General features: G+C 42.0%; 2 protein-coding genes across 5 annotated transcripts in view; both read right to left on the bottom strand.

Annotated features, from left to right (window-relative positions):
• Positions 1 to 25,264, bottom strand: part of RAD54B (RAD54 homolog B) — a 99,604-nt gene that overhangs the window by 59,278 nt on the left and 15,062 nt on the right. Inside the window, exons 1-2 of one of the 4 annotated variants that reach the window (XM_014571479.3) lie at positions 17,627 to 17,765; positions 4,055 to 4,285 (exon numbers count right to left, since the gene is read on the bottom strand). The exons of the other annotated variants lie outside the window; for them this stretch is intronic. The gene's annotated coding sequence lies outside the window, so the exon portion shown is untranslated. Of the gene's footprint in view, positions 1 to 4,054; positions 4,286 to 17,626; positions 17,766 to 25,264 lie in introns of those variants that run through there. 4 annotated transcript variants of the gene reach the window in all.
• Positions 4,292 to 19,892, bottom strand: FSBP (fibrinogen silencer binding protein). Its single transcript, XM_006111008.4, has 2 exons — positions 17,627 to 19,892; positions 4,292 to 6,262 (listed from the first exon to the last, which is right to left on the bottom strand). Exons 1-2 carry the CDS (start codon positions 17,995 to 17,997, stop codon positions 5,737 to 5,739), a joined length of 897 nt encoding a protein of 298 aa, XP_006111070.1. The 5' UTR covers positions 17,998 to 19,892; the 3' UTR covers positions 4,292 to 5,736.

Raw genomic sequence — 25,264 nt, 5'->3', positions numbered from 1 at the left:
TTCAGGAAGGAGCAGAAGTGAATACACTTCCTGTAGCTGAGAGTTGCAAATAGCTTGAGGTGGGGAATTACCCACCTGCAGAAAATGCTTAGGGCAACATCTGCTCTGAGAGACCACTTGTGTCAGAAAGGACCTGCTGAGGCAGTCCACGAGGGTATTCTAAGTCCCCGGAAGGTACGTGGCATGTATTATACAGAATTCCCAGAGAAGCAGGGCTACCTGACAAAGGGGAAAGCAATGAGCTCCACCCTATCTGTTGATATAGAACATCACTGCAGTGTTGTCTGTCAGGACTAAGTATGTTAAAAAGTGATTATCTGGCTAACCGTATAGTCAATACAATTTGTATCGACTATACAATTAGTTGATAAGCGCCACTCTGCAGAGCCGCAGCAGAAGTAGCTCTAGGAACTGACTCGAGCCGGGACTGACCAGTGCTGGCTCCGGAGCCATCCGTGCTGCTGGCTCTTACTGCATTTAAAAAGCAGAGGTGCAGCGATCAGCGCAAGTTGTGACTCTTTCGTCCCAACATGTGCTGAGTACAGCAGCCATTGTTCGCAGTGTACAGCTCCTGTCTGCTGCAGCCCAGTCCGCTGCAAAAAGGGGTTGCTTGGTGGCAACAGCCTCTGTCCACGGGATGCAGGGGGTGTTGCAGCTCTGCTGGGAACTCAGCGGACAGGAGCGATTTTGCAACAGCATGCCCTACCCCCACGCTGCTGCCTCTGATAGAGGTAGCAGGGTGGGGCAGGCGGCATCCCAGAGCCAGTGCTGGAGGGAACTGGTTTAAAAGCCGGCTCCCCAGCAGCACTAGCTCTTGTCCCCCCCTTGCTGCCTCTCCTTGAATCCCTGCTTACCCTGTGCTCCATGCAGCACTTCTGCTTTTGAAATGTACAAAAGCCCTGCAGAAACAGTGCTGGTACGAACTAGATTTACTGGTTTCCCCCAGCACCGGCTACTGTTCCTCACCCCTTACTGTCTATCTCTGATAGAGGCAGCGAGGAAGGAGGGAAGTGACTAGTTGAGCTGACTTTCTGATAAGCATTTGCTTATCAGATAGTCGACTAGTCGCCTACATCCTTAGTCAGGACTGAAATGCATTTGTTTCGCAAGTGGGGCAAGAACGCTTGACATGCGAGATGGACTAGCCGCAGCACTCTGGCATTTATGTGCAGAGATAGTTCTGGCTGGGACCACATACCTTAAGTGCTCAGGTCTCCAATGTGAGCTCCTAATCCTATGTTGGTTTAGACTGGCCAGAGTCCTGCTGGAGGACAGGTGAGGTCTCTCTCTCTCTAGAGTTTGTTTCTCCTCCATGAAGCCTCCTGCCTATTTTGTGGCTGGTAAGCCCTCAGCAGGGGTCGAGGTCTAATTTGTCTCCTCTGAGTGGCTGGAGTGAGGAGACCAAGGGACTTTAGGGTGACCATGGACTCCTTGAAGCTGTGACATCAAGAGTCAGCCTGCTCTTAAAAGGGGACGGTCCTGGATGGTCTGCTGGACTTCATAAGGGAGAACCAAGAACTCTCTCATTGCCACACCAGTGGCCATCTCACAGGAGGCAGTGGCTGCTGTATCCAAGGCTGCTTTCAGGGGAACACAGTCCTCCTCTACTAGTGCAGAAAATTCCACATGTGAGTCAGAAGGCCGAAGCTCCATAAATTTCAGCATGATCCTGCAAGTCTTACAAGTGTATCTGCTAACCACCGCCTGATGGTTAGCAATACAGAGCTGCAACTCCCCAATCAACTATATTTTCCCTCCCATAGAAGTCCAATTTCTTGGCCTCATGTTTTTTGTAGAAGGCCTTTGGTAGCCCTGTTGCTTCCGCTAACTAGCAGTGTCAATTACCAGGGTGTCAGGCTAGGAGTGGGTATACAAATGCTCATACTTATGATGGGAATAAAGTACTTCCTCTTGTATCTTTTGGCAGTTGGAGGCAATGAGGATGGGATCTGTCTTGGTGACATTGCTAATCATTTTGATCATCAGGAGCACGATACAGGATGATCTAGGAGGGAAAAGAATGTTGACCACTGGATGAACTTTCTCCATGACCTCCTTTGATTTTATCTTTAGGTTCTAGACCACCAATTCAGCAGCTGTTTAAGAACCCTACTGTTCTCTAAGGCCAGATTGGTCAAGAGACCAGCCACTACCTCACCAAGTTAAGTAAAAGCTAATAAGGTGGCTAGGAATAGTGCTGAGTTCAGTGCCATGAATGGTGCTATGAAAAATGCCAAGATTGGTGTCATGAATGGTGCCACACATGATAGCAGGATCAGAGGCATAGTGTAGAGGAGAACACAGCAGCCAGCTCCAGTATTAACTATACATAGATCAAGGCCACAGATGTAGATCTGAAACCCTGGCTTTGGCTGCCCAGAAAGGCTACTAAGATACCTATCATTGGCTTGGCCATGGTGTTGGGTAGAAGTGACAATCTCAGTTATCTTTTATATACAATGTTGATGAAACTTAAACAGTATGGAGAATTAAAGCTATAACAAACTCTCTTCAGTTTGAAGTTCTTATGCCAAAAGCATTGCACCATAAGTGACAAATCATTTGGACCATCATGTGTATTTTATGCAGAAATGAATATATTTAATTGGCACAAATATAACAAGGTATTTGTTTTCTATTTTAAAACTTTATATATTTTGGCATTTGTAAATGTCAACAAGAAGCAAGATGAACCAAATGTTGTAAGAACTAAGTGGCCACAATACTTATTAAGTGTTGGTTAACAGTCACACAGAGACAGAAGAGTGATTCTAGCTTACCAACTGAAGCAAACAGAAAGGAATTACTGATATACAGCCATTTTGTCCTACTGTTTCATTATTATATTCATCCAAACAAATTATTATAATTGATCTACCTTATTGTGTATTGGATTGATAAAACTAATTTATAAATTATCAAAGAATGCAGAGATTCTACTTGAGTAAACACATTTTCAAAGGAAGGAGACAGAGAAGTTACAACTTAAAAGGTAAATGCAGATATGTAAATACTGGCCAGCACTATATTATTAATCATCTTTATTCCTCTCTCTTATTTTTAAATTCTAATTTAGCTAATGAAACTTATAAATTTATAATAATTCAAGTGTATAGTTTAGCTAAACAACATACCTATAAGAGTAATGAGAAATGTGGTGAGGTAACTAGTTAATAAAAATTAACCAGTTTGTGTTGTATACTATATTATTCTCCCATATCCTGTCAGCTCAGAAAACATCACTGTCTGAGTTACACACATCCAGAGATCTTTGGAGCACCTCAGGATCCAAGAGTTTATTCCACATAGCCATAATGTTGGGTGACATCAGATCCCACATTGCAGAAGGACAGTACATTGGAGAATGTACACAGTCATTCCATGGCTGCCAAAAGTAAACATTCCCTTCATCTCTTGCTCTTACCTCTCTTCAAGTAAGAGCCACACTTATCTCCAAACCTGGTAGAGTACAGGATGATTGTGGAGGTTCCATCAGCCAGATCAAAAGAGAAGTTTAGCTGACAACAACCTGATAAAATCTGAAGAAGTTACATCCCTGCTACTAAAGGAACATTGGTTCAGACCTCCTGGACTTAACTTTAATAAAGAATGCCAATTTATCAATACAGTCAGTCTGACTGGTATAAAACTGTGCATTTTCATTTTTAGTATCAATCAGAAAGAAGCGTAATTCACAGAACATCTTAATATCAGAAATCTGTTACAGAAAGAAACCCAGCTAAAATAACTGTAATAAATAGCTATACGTGTATGTATATAGCAATTAACTTTTTCAGATTATTTAAAAAGTAAAAGATTTGTTTCCTCTCACTCTTCTCCCTCACCTTCAACTGCACAAACTCATCCTGGGCGCTGACAATCAAGATGATTTCTCTCTCTCACACACAGAAGCACCACAACAAACAAAGGTTCTTTAGGCTTAAGTTAAGACCTCAGTTATACCTATACAATTTGTAGTCTAGAATGTAATCAGTTAACACCTGTGAGTTACAAAGGTATCCGGAGGAACCCAAGGGATGCAAGCAGGGCTTACTTTATTCACGGATGCAAACCACTGCCCCCATCTTTGTGGAGAGATACTATGTGACAAAGAAGGCAGCTGATCTAAAGAGCCATGAGTAGAAGCAGCCAGATGAGGGAGTTGCCTCACTGCACTGCTTTTGTTCTCTCTGTCACTGGGATCCTAGATAGCAGACGCAGGTGGAATGAGTATTTCCTTTGTTCTCTTTTTCATTTACTCTTTATTTCATCTCCTTTTCTTGTGCTAGAAGTTGGAGGAAGAGAACATAGTGTTAGAAGAAATATGAAGCCAGAAGGACTATGGCTATGTCTCTACATGCCATGCTGGAGATCAATCTTCTGGCATTCCATTTAGTGGGTCTAGTTAAGACACACTAAATCGAATGCTTAAGGCAGCACCAGGTGAGGAGTAAAGGAAGCCAATGGGAGCATTAGCTCCCATCGTCCTCCCACTGTGAAGACAATGTCAAGCTCGGCTTAAGGTAAGCCAACTCTAGCTATGTATTTTAAGTCTAGCTCTAGTGTACATCTGGCCTGAGGCACATGCTGCTACACATTTCCAGAGGGCAGAAGACAAAGAACCATGAAGAAGCAGGCAGTCTGGTGCTTGCCTTCCTGACTAGTTGTCATAATACTATATGAAATAAACTACAACCAAAGGGGTGCTGCTAAGAAGGATTGGGGGGGGGGAAAGGGCTTGGGATTTATATTTGTAAATAAATCAAAATATCACACTATTCAAATTATCCTAAATAAAGGCTCTTATTTGGATTTTGGGTCACAAATTATTTATGTACAGAAATTATTGCATTTTGATAACTATAACACAACAGTGATGTTGATTCAAATGCACCTGCAACTGTCTTGGTTGCATATGTATCATAGTAATTATGCATGGAAATTAACAAATTAGATATCTTCCTAGTCACTTGCCAATGTAATTATCACAATTGAATATACAATCTCAGTAACTGTGCACACTAATTATGCATACATGCCATTTTGAAAATGTGAGTGTTGCCTTCAGCATCTCTATTTTGAAATGATCTTATGGAAACTTTCATCCATTAAATATTAGAAAGGAGTTCAATTTTAAAAAGATACATGCATTTACTCAACATTTCCTCAGTTGAGCATAAAAAAACCCACAATCCAGACAGTTTCTTTTCTATGTTTTTCAAGCAAATAACACATTAGTAAAATCTTACCATTGCCATAGGCTGTACTAATTTAAAATTAGTGAAAAGATATATAAAAACATTATTTCTCTTTTTATATATATTTATTAATTTTCAAATAACTTCATAAGGAATATTAAAAAGGATAGGAATTGCTCTGAAAAAAGAATAAAGCATAAAATCAACATATTTTAGAACACCTACCTAAATTTTCATTAGCTTGTTCTAGCTCTAATAAAGATCTGTAGAAGATTTCCACAGGCAGTTTTTATCTTACACACTTAGAACTACTGTATTTGATTATACTTCAGACTAAAATATTGAAAAGACTCAAACCTGTAAGACATTTGACATTTCTGCTAGTGTACATAACAAAAAAGAAAGCATGCATTCGTTTTTCAAGGCTGGTCTGAGAGCCATCCAATTTAACAAATCATTTTACTAAGCTAAAAGAATTTATAATAAAGTATCTCAGAAAATAAACCATTTCAGATTACGTGACAGAGATTATTAATATTTAAAGACTGTTGTATTCTGGCAGATCATGTCGTAGTCTTATTGCCTTCAGCTTCTCTACTTTGATTTTTGCTTTCAACAGCTCTTCTTCCAGCTGCTGCTTTCTTTTCAAGCCATCCCTCTTTTCTTGGACATAAAGCCCAATTTTTCTTTGATTTTCCAAGATTATCTGATGCTCCTCTTTTAGCATTTGCAACATCTGTGGGTCATAACCACAATTTGGCCTAAAGCGTTCTCCAACCTCGAGCCTAAAAAAATCATCTCTTCTTGGGATGGGAGATGGTGACAACATCATTCTCATATCAACAGAAGACAGAGAAGTTGAAGGAGATTGCTCCATAACATGCACCAATTGGTGTTCTTCTCCTTGTTCTAAATCCTCATTCTGCTGTGAATCTACAGCCAAAGAAGGAGGAGGTTTGACATCCTCTTCTGGTTCCAACTCCATTGCGACAGCAGCAGGATGATGATCCAACACTGCTTGTGGGGAGCTGGTACCAGCAACTATTTCTTTATCCATGTTAGCACTAAAATGTATACATAATAAAGTCATTATCTGTAAATAAAAGCCATTATTAGGGCTCTACCAAATTCACAGCCATGAAAAACGCTTCACAGATTGTGAAATCTGGTCTACCCCTATGAAATCTGGCTTTTGCATGCTTTTACTCTATACTTCTACAGATTTCACAGGGAGATCAGTGTTTCTTAAACTGGGGCTCCAAATCCAAAAGGGAGTTGCAAGGGGTTTAGCAAGGTTATTTTTGGGGAAAGAGAGATCACAATATCGCCACCCTTACCTCTAGCCTGCCTTCAAAGCTAGGTGGCTGGAGAGCTGCTGTTGGCAGGACACTCCGCTGGAAAGCAGAGCCCAACCAGCAGCAGTGCAGAAGTAATGGGTAGCACAGTATGGTATTGCCACCCTTACTTCTGTGCTGCTGCTTTCAGAGCTGGAGAGTGGCAGCTACTGACTGATGGTCCAGCTCTGCACAGCAGTACCACTGTCAATAGCAATGCAGAAGTAAGGGTAGAAATACCTCAATTAGGGATGTGAATGGTTAAATGATTAACCATTACGCAGGAGCAGCCCTCTGCCCATGCAACTAGGGAGCCAGCAGCCCAGCATGGAGCCAGAAGCAGCTCCTCCCAACTCCCATTTAATTAGTTAACCAGTTAAACTTAACATTTAACCAGATAACTAATTAAACAGGATTTTACATCCCCAATCTCAATCCCTTCTACAATATCTTTGCAACCCCTCTCCACGAATCCTTTTTAAGTCAGGATTCTTATAAATTACAACACTGACATTTCAGATTTAGATAACTGAAATCATAACATTTATGATTTTTAAAATCTCATGACTCTGAAATTGACCAAAACAGACTGTGAAGTTGATAGGGCCCTTGCCATTACAGACAAAAATAGGAACAGATTTAACTTGTGATAAATACAGCAATTTCCTCCAATATCTTAGAAGACCTTATTTTATTATGTTTATATATTCATTTGGGTGAGGACTATATGTATTTTCCCCAGAGGGGAGAGGTGACATATAGAAGATCTTAAGAATGGCCATACTGAGTCAGACCAAAGGTCCATCTAGCCCAGTGTCCTGTCCGCAAACAGTGGCCAATACCAGATGCCCCAGAGGGCAGGAACACAACAGGTAACTATCACACGATCCCTCTCATGTAACATAAGCCCTGGGATGTGTATAGGATTTCATAAGATTACTGAATTGTGCCAAATATCTGCTTTTTGGAACACTGAGTGCTTAGTGGATTTCCTGAGGAATCCCTAGGTAGTGAATAATGCAAATTCCACAAATCAAGTTAGGCACAAAACAAACCCCAAAAACATTTTTCAAAGCTTCACCCTGAGGAGTGTCATTGTCTGCTGACTAATTGTTACTCAAGGCTGAGATCAAAAGTCTGTGCTGTATTTAAAAAACAACAACACTTGATCTGCCCTATATTCATTCTGTATCTAAAATGAAATTATAACCATGGAGAAAACCTAATTGTGTGAGTTTCAAAAGGATTAAAATTACCAGAGACAGAGAGAGAAATCGGGTGTAACCTGTAGTAACATTTTAGCATGGGTTTTGGTTCTTTTAGTGTTGTAATATGTTTTCTTTTGTAATACATTTTCTTTAAGAATAAATATGCTTGCTTGGAAGGAGCTGTCTGGCCTTTCAGGCATTGTGACTTGGTAGGAATATCACAGTGTAAGGCAGGGAGCTGTGCAGACTTAATTCCTGGTCAGAAGGGAGTAAAATGTGGGTCTCCACCGAAAGAGTGTACAGCCGGGGCCAGAAATGTAAGTTCATACTGCAGGGTAACACAGGTGCAGTTATCCTGTAAGTGTGACATAACTAATCAAGAATAATTTGTTTAAAGTGCTGCACTTCTGCCAGGAAAAATGTAGGCAAAATCTCATTAGTACACTGATTGGTATTATCTTTCTTGTAAAGATAATCTCCCTCTCTCCCCCCCTCCTTTGGTTATGTATTCAGGCATGAATGAAACTATACAAATAAGACAGAACCAGACTGGTGGGCTCTGATTCTCCCACAGAATGGGAAAAGCAAATGCTATCAGTGTAAGTGGGGAAAGGAGCAATGCAGGAGAAGAAAGTGAAAGTATAGAGGCAGGCATTTTATGCACTGACAAAAGAGGGGAATAGAAGAAAGACAAAAGAACATTTAGATTTAAGTGGCCTGTTAGAACAGTTTTCCTGACAGCTGGTACTTCCTCTTCACAGTACCTCCCTCATCCACTCTTATTCTGACTTACAAGTGCTACTTAATACGAGCCCATCATTTTAAATATTACTTCTCAATTAATAGGCATACACATTATTTTCCTATGTACATATTAACCAAAGTTTCATAAAATTTATCTTATAAGAAGATATTTATCTTATCTTATAAGTTATAAAAAGTTGATCAAAAGCAAGTTTTAAGAGAAAAAATTCCCAGTACATGGAACCTCATAATATAAATATTATTTTGTCTGACTAGATTCTTATATAGCAAAACAGGGCAAAGAAAGATTACATGACTTGCCCAAGATTTGTGAAGGAAATCTCTGGTAGATTCAAGATATCTGAGTTCAGTTCCAGACACTGCCAGAGACCTTGGGCAGAGCAAGTAAATTGGGTGCTGTTCGTTAGATGAAAGTAAATTTAAAATCGGATAAAATGTATGAGTGTGGAACTCACTCCCCCGAACATGGAAATACATACCTTAATAAGACCGAATAGTGATCAAACATTTATATGGATAAGAGCAGCATCTAAAATTATATCAGCTAGAATAACAGGTAGAAGAACTCAGTCTCCTGTTTCAACCTTCTCAACAGCACAGAAAAGCTGTTCCTCAGTAGAGAAACTTGGGGAATCTTAGCTGTCCACATTGTATCTATTTTGTAGATAAATTGAGAATTTCAGTTTCTTGGGTTGTTAATCTGCACCTTTCACAAACAGATTCACCAATGCTATATAAAAGTCTCAATCATTTTTTGGCCTCTTCCTCTTTCTCTACCCACCTAGTAGCAACTCCTTACCCCGAAAGGCAGAGGGGACTTAAATAACAGTAAGATAGCAAGAGAGGCAGAGAGTAGACACCGAAGAAAGCTAGCCAGTCAAGAAAGTTAAGTAGTACCAGAATTAAGACTCTTTGTTGCCCCCCTGCTATATATGAATTGTGTTGTGGTCTTTAATGACATGATTACACACCACTTTTTTTTTTTTTAGGACCCCCTCTCTTCTTCAGATCACAGGATGGATGGTGCTTACTTAATGACAAGTTATTCAATATTTTGATTATTCTTTCTGTGGAAAGTGTGGCGGTGAGCCATATTATTGCATATTATTTTAACCCTGTTCTGAAGACAGATTTATTAATTTCCAAATGGATTTTTCTATGCTGCAAATAACTACATAATCTGAAAAAAACCAAAACAAAAAACAACAATGGTCCTGTAGCACCTTAGAGACTAACAAAAATATATAAATAGTATCATGAGCTTTCAGGGGCACAGTCCACTTCTTCAGATGTGCTTCCTAGATATTAATGAATTTATCTTCACAGCAGTCCCATGAAAGTGGAATTTTATTATAATTCCCATTTTACGGATGGGGAATTGAGTCACAGAAAGATTAAGGTCAAATGTGTCCAGTATTTTCGGAATCCTAATATGAAGGCATATGGGCTTTAAAAAAACCAGAACTTAGTGCTCGTTTTATAGCACTTTATTTCTTTAAAGCACAGCTCTTGTCTACAGTTTCAGCTTAGAGTGATCTGCATTTCTGCAAATCTAGTAGCAGGAATCAACTTTTGGACACAGAAAATGAACAACAGTTTTTGTCTGCACTAGAGACTAAACATGTCACAAATGTACTGATTCAGCTGCACTGCTGTACAATCTCTGGTGTAGCTATTCTATGTTGATAGGAGAGAACTCACCCATCAATATAATTAAACCAACCCCAATAAACAGTAATAGCTGTATAAGTGGAAGTGCCTTAACACTACCCCTTATGCCAGAAAAATGTGTATAACTCAGGGATAATTAGTGCAATCTGTGAAAAGCTTAGTTTAAGTAAACTGACTACCATCACATAAGAACTCTGGGTCAGATCCACAAGGGAATTAAATGGTGAAGTCCCAATTTTAGGTATCACTGCAGTCCCTTTTAGGGATGTAAAATCCCATTTAAAATATTAACTACTTAAACTATATGTTTAGCCAGTATGCCTTCCACATCATACTGCAGTTGAGGGGCTGCACGGGCCCAGCAGGCAGGGTCCACCGCACCATGCGGCAGGCTGCTCTGGCTGGGCCAGGTGCTGGTTAAACCAGTTACCCCAATAAGCATGCCGGTAACACAATGCTTACCTGGTGTCATAGTCATGAGGGATGGCCAGTAGCCTGGGGACTAAGGAGTTAACTGTACCTAGCCAGGTAGCAGTCAGCCAATAGAAATGCAGATAGGATTTTCAAACTGGAACAAAAGGGTTTTCCCTTTTTTGTCTTTGAGCAAGTTTGCTCTAGATACTGAGGGGGACAGACAACATGTCTCTCTTTCCAAGAAAAGACTCTTACACCATCTGTAAATACGGTAAAGTTTAGATAAATCCATTAGGTTTTTATTTTTTTACTAGCCAATAGCCCATCATAAAAAGGGATTTTTCAGGTCTCTCTCTCTCCTCCTGCCTCCCCCCTCTCTCTCTCAGCTCTCCTCCGTCTCCTGCCTCTCTCTCAGTCTCTTTCGCTTCTCCTTCTCCTGCCTCTCACTCGGGGGACCACGGAGCCCAAACAGCTGTTTGGGATCTGTGCTCCCCGTGCAGGGGCAAGCAGCGCAAGCGGCTGTTTGGGCTCCACGTTCCCCATGCAGCACGGGGATCATGGAGCCCAAATGGCTGCTTGCTCCCCTGCGGCAGCCCGGCTGAGCAGCACAGAACTCAGCCGAGCGCCACAGGGAAGGGGAAGAGGGGGCGGGGCCTGGCCATGTACATCACCGACCCGCTTCCCCTTCCCTTCCTGCCGTGGCGCTCGGCTGACTTCTGTGCCGCTCAGCCGGGCTGCTGTGGGGGAGCAAGTGGCGCAAGAGGCCATTTGGGATCTGCGCTCCCCATGCAGAAGTCAGCCGAGCGCCACAGCGGGAGGTAACAGCGCCCCCCAGAGTCACAGACATTGGGCTACTATATATATGATGGTTTGGGACTGTGGATTTGATGTCTATGCTGTTCGAAATGGGTTTTCCTCTATTTTGTAACTAAGTTTTGACCCATGAGAGTCCCCATGAGTATATTTATTGGTGACTTTTTCCATCTAGTCATTATTCTTGCAAACAGGAGTACAGTTTTGATAATAAAAGTTTTCTTTTTTATTAATCTGGTATTGGTTCAGTTCTGTGTCCTGGAAAATGTGTTTGTGGGATCTGCATGCCTCTGACTAGGGAACAGCAGCCATGAACTGCAGTCCATATTTTCTCTTTCTTTTTCAAGCTCTTTGCAGAAAAGAGTTTGGGGTGCGCTGGAGTTGGTTTCAAGTGTCCACCCCTGTTTGTGGGTTCAAAAGCACTTGATGGTGGCAGCAGATTTTTATCCCCAAAATCTAGGTTTTTAAGATTTTGGGGGGAAGCTTTATACCAAAAACTGGAGAGATAATATTTGGGAGTTGCTTTTGCGGTCCCCCACTTCTCCATTCATCGTGCCGAGTGGGGAATCAGCCATGACACCTGGTACTCTTTAACATTCCTAATCCCCTTCCCTGTATCAAATTCTGCCTAATTCCATAGCCATAACCTTCATTTTTCATATCCTGGGTGAGAGTTCTAACCGGCGACCTAAGTTATAAAGGAGACACCTCCACCTCCTTCTGCATTTCTTGTTTAGGAACCTGAACTGCCTCACTCCCCAAGAAGGGGATTCCTCGCTGTGGAATGCAGAAACAGGCGCTTAAGTCTCAGATACAGGAAGGTGCCTAATTCCACAAGAGCAGAAGGCTTAGGACACATACTTCTTGTCAGCATCTCCCATCAGCTAGTTTAAGCAACTTCCCTTCTGGGTGCTGGCTTTTGTGGATTCCATTTTCTCCCTATTCATTGCATAAGGAGCCTAGGCATGTGGATCCCAACAATTACAGTGATTTTGTGGATCCCACCAACTCTAGAGATTTTCTAAGCACCTCAAAGTCAAGCACTGCAATGCTGAATGTCATAACACCTAAATCCCTGTGTGGATCAGAGCCTCTGTAACGTAGGCAGAAACAGAACCCAGTTTTTCATGAAACCATCCTTAACCATGAGACCATCCTTCTTCTTCATGTGATATCCTGCCTCATTCACCACAGTCCTTTCATCTTGTACAACTGCTTCATTCAATCCACAGTTCAGATTAATTCCTTAACCAGTGTGCATCTTGTGCACTGAATGAGGCAGGTATCCTGTGGGAAAAATGTAATTAAAGACTGCATTATAATAACCCAAGTAGTGCATTTGTGGTTGTGCCCACGAAGACTTGTGATACCATCTAATTTTTTTTTTATCTCTAAGGTGCTGCAATACTATTTGTTGTTTAAGTTTTTCCAGTTACAGACTAACATGGCTACCCCTCTGAAACTTAAAGTTGCATGGGCCTTAATTCTCTTAAATCCAAACTTCTGAATGCTTGACTTTACAACTTTAACATTCCTTTTGTATGCAATTTCCTGTTTAAAAAAATACAAACTAAAGAAAACAAAATTCCAGCATGTGAGATAACACTGCTACTCACATTGTTCGCCGCTAGGTCTGGAATTCTGAGGGCAGGTCTGTACTACACTAGGATTAAGTTAACCTAAGTTAAAAATTCCAGCTACATGAATAATATAGATGGAGTCAACATATTTTAGGTCGACCTACAGCAGTGTCTGCACTGTGCTGGGTTGACAGGAGAATTTCTCCCATCCACTAACCTTATACTTCTCATTCCGGTAGAATACCAGAGTTGACAAAGTGATCTGCCACTGATTTAGCAGGTCCTTGCTAGATCTGCCAAACTGACCTCCCAGTGGATCATTTGCAGCAGCATTAGTAGTATCTCCCAGTAATAGAAATAAGCCCTTAGATCCACAGCACACACCTCTGCCATTTGAGATAACAGAGTAAATAGGTTCTCCTCCAGTATGTGGATTAGTCATAAGGAGGTGATAAAGCAAATATGTTGCTAGACAGAATTTCACAGATCTTTCCTGATAGCAAAAGAATACTGAAATGCTAGAACTGTGGGTTGTATTTCTGGTTCAAAGAAGAGTGAAGTCTAGTGCCATTGTGTCCAACATACTAGCTATATATGGCTATTTGGCATGAACAATGTGGCTTATTTGGCCAGTTGAGTGTTGCTAGTTCACTATAGTGGTTGCTTCTCCAGAACTGGTTGGACACCACAGATCTATTGGATTCAGACCTTTCAGTCCCATTCTCATTCTCCCCTGGCAAGTCTGACTTTCTTCACTCCAAGCTGTTCTTCACCCTACCCCTGGTTCCTTGTACCATTCAGTCAGTCTTCCCTCCACCCACCAAACTCCTTCTCCTTCTCGCTCAACCTCTCCACTCCCCTACACTCAGTCTTCCCCACCATCCTTCAAGATATAGGTTTTAATTCCTTTGCATTTTATCCAGAAATCTTCCTCCTCCTCCTCCTCACATGCCAGCAGCCAGAGTACTGACAGAATACAAGCCTCAAGTTTCTGTTCCACTCCCTTATAGCTCTGAAGATCAATTACATGGGAAATCACGGTCTATCCCTGCAGCTTCCAGCTAGAGCATGCCCAGATGGAATTTTCAGATAATTAAGCTGCCAAACACCATCAAGCCTCTACTGAATATGTGCAAGCAGATTTTCAGAGGATCCTAATTTAGCCTAACTTGGATGGATTTTCAGAAGGATAGCAAAAGGCAAATCGTTAATACAAGGGTAACACTCCTGCTTCAAAGCATGAAGGCAAAGCTTTTCAATGAAAATTATTATCTGTATATTTGTTACTATACAAATATAGAATTAAAAAAAAAATCAGCCTAAGGCGAGCACTTAATAGGAAACTTTCAACCCAAATTATTAATGTTTGGCAAGTTATAAGCAATTGAAAACATGGCCTTAAAATTAAAACTGTCGGGCAATCCTAATTATAGGAGTTATTTCCTGCATTGTTTATGATAACAGTACCTCATGCCCTCTCACTTCTCCAAAAACTTTACCTCCCTCCTGAGCCTCTTGTGCCCTCCTACCAGTAACGTTTCTCTCCCTGAGCAGACACAGACATTATACTCTATTCTCACTGCCAGTCTCTTCTGTGCTGGCTACATTTTGTTTTTCTTCTTGCTCATAGCGCCTTAGTTTCTAATGTGACCTTCCTCATCCTTACTTGCTCATCTCAGCCAGAGACAAGAGGTTGAATCGAATATTGAAAGAAGCAGGTCAAACTAAAGAGAAAGAGGCTCCGAGAAAGAGGAGGTGAGATATAATGGGGGGTTCATATAGTCTAGAATAGCCAAAAGGTGAGAAAGCAGCAGAGAAACTAGCGAAATACCAAGTCTCCATGTGACTAGGATTAATTTTAGTTAGTTTCTTAAGAGCTAGATGACAGTAAGAAAGAAGGTGAAAACAGAAAGAAGGAACTGTAACAAGAGAAGCTGCTCTCTGGCAGTTACATTGGGATTCCTGCCAACTCCATTGAAAGAAAGGGAAACAATAGTTACCATAATGGGGGTGGTATTTATAATTCATGAGGCACCCATGATTCACAGGTTTTGTTTAATCAAATTGATCTAAGAATTTCTTACCGGGTAGCAGGTGACATTAGGACTTGGTCAACTACTTATACAGGCAGTCCCCAGCTTACGTACAAGATAGGGACTGTAGGTTTGTTCTTAAGTTGAATCTGTATGTAAGTCGGAACTGGCGTCCAGATTCAGCCGCTGCTGAAACTGATCAGTTTCAACAGCGGCTGAATCTGGACGCCAGTTCTGACTTACATACAGATTCAACTTAAGAACCCCAGGCATCCCCAAGTCAGCTGCTGCTGAAACTGATCAGCGGCTGATTCCAGGAAGCCCGGGGCAGGAGCTTCCTGTAGTCAGCCACTGGTCAGTTTCAGCAGCGGCTGACTTGGGGACGCCTGGGGCAGAGCAGCTGGGGTGCTGCTGGGTTGGTCCAGTAGCGCCGCCGCTCCTCGGCGCTACTGGACCAACCCAGCAGCACACAAGCTGCTCTGCCCCAGGCATCTTGATTCAGCCGCTGCTGAAACTGACCAGCAGTGGCTGAATCAGGACGCCTGGGGCAGAGCAGCTCTCTGCAGACCAGGGAGACGGGGAGCAAAGCAGAGCAAAGCCGCGGAGTACATGGGCAGCGGACAGCCCAGACGCGTCTGGGCTGTCCGCTGCCCGCGTGCTCCGCCGCTTTGCTTCCTCTCCCTGGTCTGCTGGAGACCAGGGAGATGGGCCCCGTTCGTAACTGCAGATCCGACATAAGTCGGATCCGCGTAACTCGGGGACTGCCTGTATATATCTCCCAAACACTGGTTATGGTTACTCAGTGTTTGAAGAAAAATGTAATTCAGGGTTAAAATGAAAGAATACATAAAAACTGCATTTTGTATAAATTATTAAGAAGTATTTCTCCAATCTTTAGAACACCAACTGGAATATATGGGGAATCCTAACAGATTCAAAGAATGTTCTGAGTTACATTAGTCAAATTATGAAGATCACTCACTAGCTCTTGAACATGCTGTGTACGAAAAGCACCATTTCTGTATACAGCTTCAGCTAATATCTATAGCTTTCAAACTAATTTTTTTCATGATAGGAGGTGGTGAGACATCACAACTTTTATATCTAATTAAAAGGGATGGGTTTTTTGTTTTTTTTTGCAAGATGTTCTGAATTGTAGCTATATTGGCCTTCACCATTAGCAAATACACTGCAACAGTGCTCAGATTTCTTTACACCAAAGCCCAACAAAAGCATGCTATATTAAGAGCATCTGGCATATCAGGATTTAGACAATTCTTACCATTCAATTCAGTCAATGAATCAAACTTCTCATGTGTGCACATGCCAGCTTTCCCTAGAACACTTAGCTGTTGCACCAACCAACTACAAGTAGTACCTGATGAATGATTGGAAGCTAACCTCACATTATTTTGATCTGCTAGTGAAAAGAACGTAAAAATACAGCTTTATCACAATTCCTGGAGAGTGGACAGAGTTTACTTTTATCTTTGTTAATTTAAAATATCTGCATAAAGAGGGAACAAAATCTGACCCTGGCAGTTTTTGATCCTGAAAAGACCAATACTGCACCAGTAGAGTGTTGCAAGTCTGATTTGAGGGGCATTATAGTAGAGCTGTGTAGGGAAGCTTGCCCGCTGCTTGCTTGTATTATGTCTGGCTCAAATCTACATAGTATCTCACTTCATAGAGAGATGGAGGGGAAGAGGGAGGGGGGAAAAGAGAGACAGACAGACAGACAGAGAGAGAGAGAGAGAGAGAGAGAGAGAGAGAGAGAGAGAGAGAGAGAGAGAGAGAGAGAGAGAGAGAGAGAGAGAGAGAGAAAGAAAGAAAGAAAGAAAGAAAGAAAGAAAGAAAGAAAGAAAGAAAGAAAGAAAGAAAGAAAGAAAGAAAGAAAGAAAGAACAATCAAATAAAACTTCTAATTCTGTAGTTCCACAATCTCTGTCTATATGTTTACAAACCTCCTAGCATAAAAGACACATATTATTTACAGTTATATAGAAATTTGCTTTGCTCTGGTCTCAGAAAATGTCAGCAAGTGAATGAAAGGTAATCTATAAAAATTTATTTGTACTGTTAAAGGCATTTTACTATATGGAGACTAAAGTGTCTAAGGTCTGGACTGAGTTAAAACATATTCAATATTTGCTTAAAAGAGTAATTTATTATACAGACCATGTATATGAAATAGACTCCTTGGTTTCCTGAACTTTATATGGCACTTATGTAAACTGGTAATAGTTTTATATGCAGCAAGGTAAGTGCAGTATTAAAGTGATGGCTATCCTCCATTTAAAGTATCAGTGATTGAACAATCTGCCTACTAAAAGGTGAGGGAGGGGTTAAGGTTTGAGCTACTATTTTTCTGATTCCCTCTTAACCCTCACCTTCTAGAATATGACACAAGACATTGAAACAGGCTTTGTAACAGCTGAAAATTGCATGCAGTGTTAAGTTACCATGAAACAAAGGAAATAGTATCAAGCTATTGTTTCCAATTATTTTCAGCTCTGTTGTGGGTATTTGCTTTAGGACACTGAGTAAACCTTAGAGAGTAGGTAGGAGGCGCCATAATTTTAATTTAATAACAAAGTAAAATGTATCTCACCTTTGTAAACTGCTCCTGTCTCTTAAACACACACTGGAAATCTGTGGAATCATCTCCACAACTTTCTTGGTTGGCTCAGAAATGCTGCTTTTATAATCTGAATGGGTCTCCTTTTGCTGCAACAGCTCCTGTTTGGCATATTCTTTGAGCCTCTTGTACAGCGTGCGCAGGCCCTGTGCAGTACGAGGAGGGCGATCTACTCCGATGGCATTGTAGTTATCGGCTATGATATCCCAGCATTTGTTTTTTTCCACTATTACTGAATGCTTATTTGTATGTTCTTCAAGAATTTTAACATACGGCTTCACGAGTTTTAGCAAATCAAGCTTTTCAGACAAGGTAAAATTAGAAGATCTGGCCTTTCCAACCATTCTTATCTCTGAATTAAGGAGTCAGTTTTTGAAACCACCATGCAGTCCCTAGCTCTGCTCAGCTCTTTTTCACAAACAGAAAAAGATCAGGCTTAACTAGGCTAGTCTCATTTAGGCCCACGCCTACAAGGGAGGGTTTATTAAAATTCCTTCAGCTTAAGCTGACGCAGGTTCAGGAAATCTGCTTAAGCCAAGCCTGACCTACATAAGGCTTCAAACTGAAGACGACAGAAAGAAACAAGCAAAATACACTTTAGTATGAAGAGACCAGACATGCACAGGATTTAAAAACAGAAAGGTTTAAAGATAAGCATGTTGTCCAGCTGAAAATAACACAATTTAGTTTGAGTAACAAGCTCTCACACAGATCTCTAGCTGAAAAACTGAAACTGCTCTGAGATTTTAAATGTAATAACGTCAAAAAAGCAACAAATGTTTTGTGTAATTTATTGATTGTTGAAATAAATCACAACAGCAGAAGGAGAAATAAAAACTAGAGAGATAAGTGTGGCGTGTGTAGAGATCCCTAACAGAGCCCCTGATCACTGTTTCCCAGCTGCTGTTAGCTCTTACAGCATTTGCATAATGCTAGTCCTGCTGTCAATCAGGAATTGCATATCCTCTAGCTAGTTAGGTTACACTCAGACTTCACAGTAAAGCTAAGCTTCTCCTGCATTCTGCCGTCTGCTTTAGCTACCTACACACGGGCATTTTAAAGCAGTCTCTGTTAATCATAAAACATGTATCTAGAGTCAAAACAAAAGAAAGATATACACATGAAAAATGAATTGTTCTTTAGCTTCTGCCTGCAGCTGTGCCCTGCTAGAACATGCCTGTGCTGTAATGTGTATGTCATCAACATTCAGTCTGCAGTGCCTAAAAAATGGCATGATCTAACTCCCAGCCTGCATGTAATAAAGGTTACATTCAATCATGACAGATTTACTGAGTGTATTACAGTGTGTGGATACTGGGATTTTCATATTATCCACAAGGAAACAATCTACTTTTATGGTAACACATTCAAGCATTCTTTCAGTGTCAAATATTTTTATTAAGAAGATGTGCATGCTGTACCAGTATAATTCTACATAATGAATGTTTTTCAAAGATACCTCACTTTAAACAGTCTTATTTAAAAATACATGTACGAGGTTTTAAACATCCATGGTCTAAATTAAATCAATAAAATTAAAAAAAACCTCAGGAACTTAAAAAGCTAAGAAAAATAATAGTTCCACTTAAAAGGGGATGTTTGTAGGGTGTCTATTGTGTACATTTTTAAGCACCAAATATGAAAAAAGAGGTCCGTGATGGAAAAGTCAAGAGATTCAAAAAACAAATTTGATTAGAAGAGTTAGTGGTAACAGCTTTTCAAGCTTAACATGTTTATCCTTGAAAAACATAGGCTAGGATGGGGGTGAAAGGAAAGAAATCTAATTATAGTTAAAAGTGTCTAAAGTCAATAAAGACAGATTTAGGTAGGAGTGTGCTCACTCATTTGCCAGGAACTACATTGAAAACAAGTTTAAATAGAGTTTCTTAAAAAAAGATTTTAAGCTCGTTGCAGATAGAACTTAAGAAACAAAACTCTTATCTTGGTAAAAACATTGGTTTTTATGCTTAGCTTGCCCTCTTTTCCCAATACTTTGTTTTTCATCTGTAGTAATGTCTAGTGTGAAAGACTGAGATAGTTTTCTTTCTTTTTCATTTTTCGATCTATGGTTTTTTGTACTCTCCTGTAATAATTGCTATAGGAAAATGGGCATATGTATTTTAAACTGATGCTATGGACAACTGTACATACCACATAGCAAAAGAGGTACTGGAGTGTGACTAGGGATGTAAGCGACTAGTCTACTAGGGTATGTCTACACTACCCCGCTAGTTTGAACTAGCGGGGTAATGTAGGCATACCGCACTTGCAAATGAAGCCCGGGATTTGAATTTCCCGGACTTCATTTGCATAAGCGGGGAGCCGCCATTTTTAAAACCCCGCTGGTTCGAACCCCGTGCAGCGCGGGGTGTATCGGTAGTTCGGAATAGGAATCCTAGTTCGAACTACCTAGTTCGAGCCCCGTGTAGCCGCGCTGCACGGGGTTCGAACCAGCAGGGTTTTAAAAATAGCGGCTCCCTGCTTATGCAAATGAAGCCCGGGAAATTCAAATCCCGGGCTTCATTTGCAAGTGCGGTATGCCTACATTACCCCGCTAGTTCGAACTAGCAGGGTAGTGTAGACATACCCCTACTGAATAAGCAAAAAGCTTATTGGATAGTTGGTCCCCGCCTCCCCCTTGCTTTCTGGCTCCTGGGTGTGACAATTTAATCTAGAATCAATGGTTCTTTCAGGAATTTCAGGGAGTCTGCCAATCAGGACCATAAACTTGCTGGGGCTCACAGCAGAAAGCCAAAATACCACCACATGGTACTGAAATCTAGAGCTCTAAGTCCTGCCACCCTAGGCTGAAACCAAAGCCTGGGCAACTTAGGCTTTAAACTTTTAAGTTTAAAACGCAGCCGTGGTAGCATTTTAAACACGAGTGCTGGGGGAGAGATCTCTCAGCACTCGGTGTGTGGCGGTGCATCGGGGATTCCCCGATCCTGCACCCCGTCTCAAGTAAGATATTGTTCCTTTAGGAAGGAACAATCAGTTCCATACATACAAGATGGGAAGCGACTGTCTAGGAAAGAGCATGGCGGAAAGGGATCTAGGGGTCATACTGGACCACAAGTTGAATATGAGTCAACAGTGTGATGCTGTTGCAAAAAAAGCAAATATGAATCTAGGTTGTATCAACAGGTGTGTTGTAAGCAAAACTCGTGAAGTCATTCTGCCGCTCTACTCTGCACTAGTTAGGCCTCAGCTGGAGTACTGTGTCCAGTTCTGGGCACAACATTTCAAGAAAGATGTGGAGAAATTGGAAAGGGTACAGGGAAGAGCGACAAGAATGATTAAAGGTTTAGAGAACATGACCTATGAAGCCAGGCTTCATGAACTGGGCTTGTTTAGTTTGGAAAAAAGAAGATTAAGGGGGGACATGATTGCGGTTTTCAAATATCTAAAAGGGTGTCACAAGGAGGAAGGCGAAAATTTGTTCCTCTTGGTTTCTGAGGACAGGACAAGGAGTAATGGGCTTAAAGTGCAGCAGGGGAGGTTTAGATTGGACATTAGGGAGGAAAGAGGCACAAGCCCCCAGTGGGGCAGACCAGGGAGGCTCTTAGTGCTCCTCAGGGTGGAAGCTCTCCCGCAGGGCCTCCTGGATACTGACAGCCCCCTGATGGACCTTCCAGATGGCAGCCTGCAGCAAGTGCAGCCAGGCTTGCAGCAACGCGTCCACAAGAGGTACCAGAGTGCCCAAGGGCAGCTCTGGCTCCACGTTGCAGAGTGCTGTGGTGTCTCGAGTGAGGCAACCAGAGCACGCAGAAGCAAAATGCTTTGCTGTGCCTCATCGAGGTAGGCAAGCAAGCAGGGAAACCTGAGAACCGGCTGTCCGGGTTGGGGGGGGGGTCCCTTTAAGCACAGGCCTCAGATACCCTCAAGCAGCAGGCACACAAAGTAACTCCTGACCTGATGCCCTGCTGGACCTGGTTCCGTTTGGCCTTAAATGTGATTCAGCATCCACTCAGTGTGGACGCGCTATTTCGAAATGTATTTTGTGTGTAGATATGTTATTTTGAAATAACTTATTTCGAATTAACTATTTTGAAATAACACTGTAGTGAAGACATACCCCAAGTGTATGTGTGTCTGGCCCTGAATGAGAGGGCCATCAATTCTGAATGACTACGGGGAAAATGAATTTGATAAAATGAGCAATAAGGCAAAAAACTGATTCTCCCAGTCTGTCTCCAAAAGCGGCTAGGACTTTAGCCACCTGAGTAGGACTCTGAAGTCATGAATGAATTACTTTACAGAAGGGACAGAAAGTTTAGTTGAGGTCAAAATCTACTCCACTCCCTCTCTCACTCACTGACCACTGCCCTACACTTAAATACATGGACTATGTCCTGAGGACTACAAGAAGGCATAAGGGCATATAAGTTTTTGTTATTTCACCTAAAGATCTGTAACTCTTGTATGCTTTGAGAATGAATGTTACTTGGTTTTAGAAAATAATGCACAAAGTTTGTGTTCCTTATTTTACCTGTCAAATGGTCACCAAAGAGTTAAGCTATAGGCCAGAGTATCCAAAATGGATTTGATCTCAGAGAAGCGTCAGCAACTGGAGAGGTTTAGGAAGTTCAGCACAGGTCTTGAGGACTAGGGCAGGTGGACTGTGTGATCTCAAGTCCCTATAAAAGGTTTCCAGCAAGGATCTGCACCTAGAAGTTATTCTTATAAGCCCAGATCTAAAGATCATAACAGGATCTACCCACAGCCCACATCCCACCATGGGATCCAAAGGCTGAGTTCAATTATGACAGACTGGTGCCCATACATAAGGGGAAATCAGTCAGGTCTATACAATCTTAATTAAAGTGCCTGGAGCCTTTCAATTTCCCTTTAATGAGACATATCCTAAGGCTTCATTTGATGTAGGGATATTAGCTTATAGGCAGTTAAACAATTAACCGATCAGAGTGAGGTTATCAGTAAATCCTAACAACTACATGCACTCATCTCCCCGCTTGCTGCTTCTGTATCAGAGGCAACAAACTTCCTGCATCAGAGGCAGCAAGGCTGAAGGAGGAGGCGGGAGCTGGTGCCCATGGGGAGCTGGCTTTTAAGTTGGCTCCCTGAGCGTGCTGGTTCCCAATGAGCTACTTGTCTAACTGCCTCCCACAGAAGCAGCAGCACAGGTGGCAGGCAGGAGCTGGTATATGCAGGAAGCTAGCATTTCAAGCTGGCTTTCCACACATATCAGCTCCTGCAGAGCTGCCTCTCCCCTTTTGCTGCCTTGCACAAAGGCAGTGGGGAGTGGGGAGGAGGGAGCCAGTGCTTGGCGTGCGGGGGGAGAGCTGGCTTAAAAGCTGGCTTTCCACAAGCAAGAGCTCCACAAAGCTGCCTTCCTCCACCTGAGCTGCTGCCTCTGTAGCAGCAGCAGCAGGGCGTAGAAGGGGAGGACAGGCGGGATGCTGGAGAAGCCTCTGCCATGGGAAACTCGGCCCCCAATGAACAGGGGCTGCTGCCTCTCTCTGCAGTGGGCCTGGGTTTGCTGCAGACAGAGGCTGCTCTGTAAGATGCCAAAGCAGCCTCTGTCCACAGGGAGCTTTGGCCCCTCACAGACAAGGGCTGCTGCCTCCCCGCACTGCTGCCTCTGTATGATTTTTAAACTGGCTCCTCTCAGGGACCAGCTCCGTCAGCCACCCCACACAGCTACCTCTGATACAGAGGCAGAAGCCAGGATGGCAAGGGGTTTCCTGGGAGCGGGACCAGGAGCTGGGAACACACTGGGTGCTGGCCCAGAGCCTGGGGGGGAGGGGAAGGGTATTTTAATAACTGTGTAACTGCTAAAATTGTTGTGGCTATATGATTACTAAAATAAATAATAGCTAACATCCCTAATTTGATAACCCTAATCTCTTCCCAAAACTTTCTATCTACAACTCCAATCTTCCCACAGTTTTTTTATTATCTTGTAACTATGATGGGATGTCTCTCCCGCACTGTCCCTTAAAGGGTAAAAACCAGCCCTAGGAATGGGCTGGAAGAGCAAAGCCCTACAGCTGAGGGAGGTACTACAGGATTTGTAAACACTGTCTTGTGATGAGGACAGCATACCACCTGAGTTTCACATTCCAAGTCAATAGCCTGGAAGACCAAGTGCCCAAGATTCTATTTTCACTGACTGAAAGAATATGTGATTCACTTACTGAAGTCTTGCCATAGACCAAATCAGAATGAGAAAAAGTAGCAGAACTATGAGAACCAACCATACTTGTAAGAACGGCCAAAAAACTCTTCCTAACAGAAGGGATTTTATATGGGAAGGTTTAGAGGAGAGATGTGGTTTGGGACAGTTAGTGAATCTTTAGACAAAGACACACATTATAAGGAATCCACAATGAGATGGGCCACAAAGAAGCAGAAAAAATGTTAGAATTGGCTACAAGTTGATTTTATTGCCCTCAAATTAAATGAGTGGTGGAGAGAAAATATTAGAGCTGCAAGTATAGTCTCAGAAGGAATGCTATTGTAGAGAAGTCTGCCAATCTTCTGAACATTAAAGCATCTGTTCCAAAGAAAACAGAGGCAGAGCTGCTGGAAGAGACTCAAGTAAACAGGCGATCTCAACAGAAGGTAGCAAATGCAGATATGCAGACTGAGGAAATGGATAAACCTTCATTTGATTTGACACTGCATTCTGACCTTAAGACCCAAATCAGAGAACTGCACTTGATGAAAATCAAGGGACATTTCATGATATGAGCATTCCACTGCAGGCAGCTGAAGGACATACAGTGAACCCTCGTTTATCGCGGTAGATAGGTTCCAAACCCGACCGCGATAGCTGAAAATCCGCGAAGTAGGGACACCATATTTACGTATTTATTTAACATGTATATTCAGACTTTTAAAACCCTCCCTTTACGTAGTACTGTTAACAAACCACCCTTTAATGTACAGAACACTTAATGCATGTACTACAGTACCCTAAACTAAAACAGGCACAAATATTAAAAAAATCCGCGATATATTTCTTTTATAATATATACATACGTAATGAAAAAAGTCCGCGAAGTCGTGAATCCGCGATGGTCGAACCGCGAAGTAGCGAGGGCTCACTGTATGCCTATTCCCATCACAACATCTGTGTAGAACAGCACAGATGATGTGGAGGGACTGACCAGGCAGAGCTAAAATCAACTAGTCAAACTTGGGGACTAGTCCTTGATTCTGTATTTCTGTAGAGACCAAAGAACCCCAAGTGATACATTTTCACTGTGTGTAACTTTCTTTACTACCCAACTTTGCAGATAGAACATTATTGTGGGTCACAGACATCATCAGACTACAGGAACACAAGTTGTTTAAATAGGGGGACAACCAACAGGTCTCTTGCTTCCTTTCAAAGGCAGACACACAGTCACCACTTGCCCTCGGTTCCCTGCTGCACCTGTGCCTTCCCCTGCTGTACCTGTGCCTTTGAAATGCAGTTAATCTCTAAGGCTGTGTCTAGACTGGCCAGTTTTTCCGGAAAATCAGCCGCTTTTCCGGAAAAACTTGCCAGCTGTCTACACTGGCTGCTTGAATTTCTGCAAAAGCACTGACTTCCTACTGTAAGAAATCAGTGCTTTTTGCAGAAATACTATGCTGCTCCCGTTC

Source organism: Pelodiscus sinensis, chromosome 2 (genome assembly GCF_049634645.1).
Source record: "Pelodiscus sinensis isolate JC-2024 chromosome 2, ASM4963464v1, whole genome shotgun sequence".
Taxonomy (NCBI): Eukaryota; Metazoa; Chordata; order Testudines; family Trionychidae; genus Pelodiscus; species Pelodiscus sinensis.
Note: the sequence above shows the minus strand (reverse complement) of the source record. Positions and strands in the feature narration are given on the sequence as shown.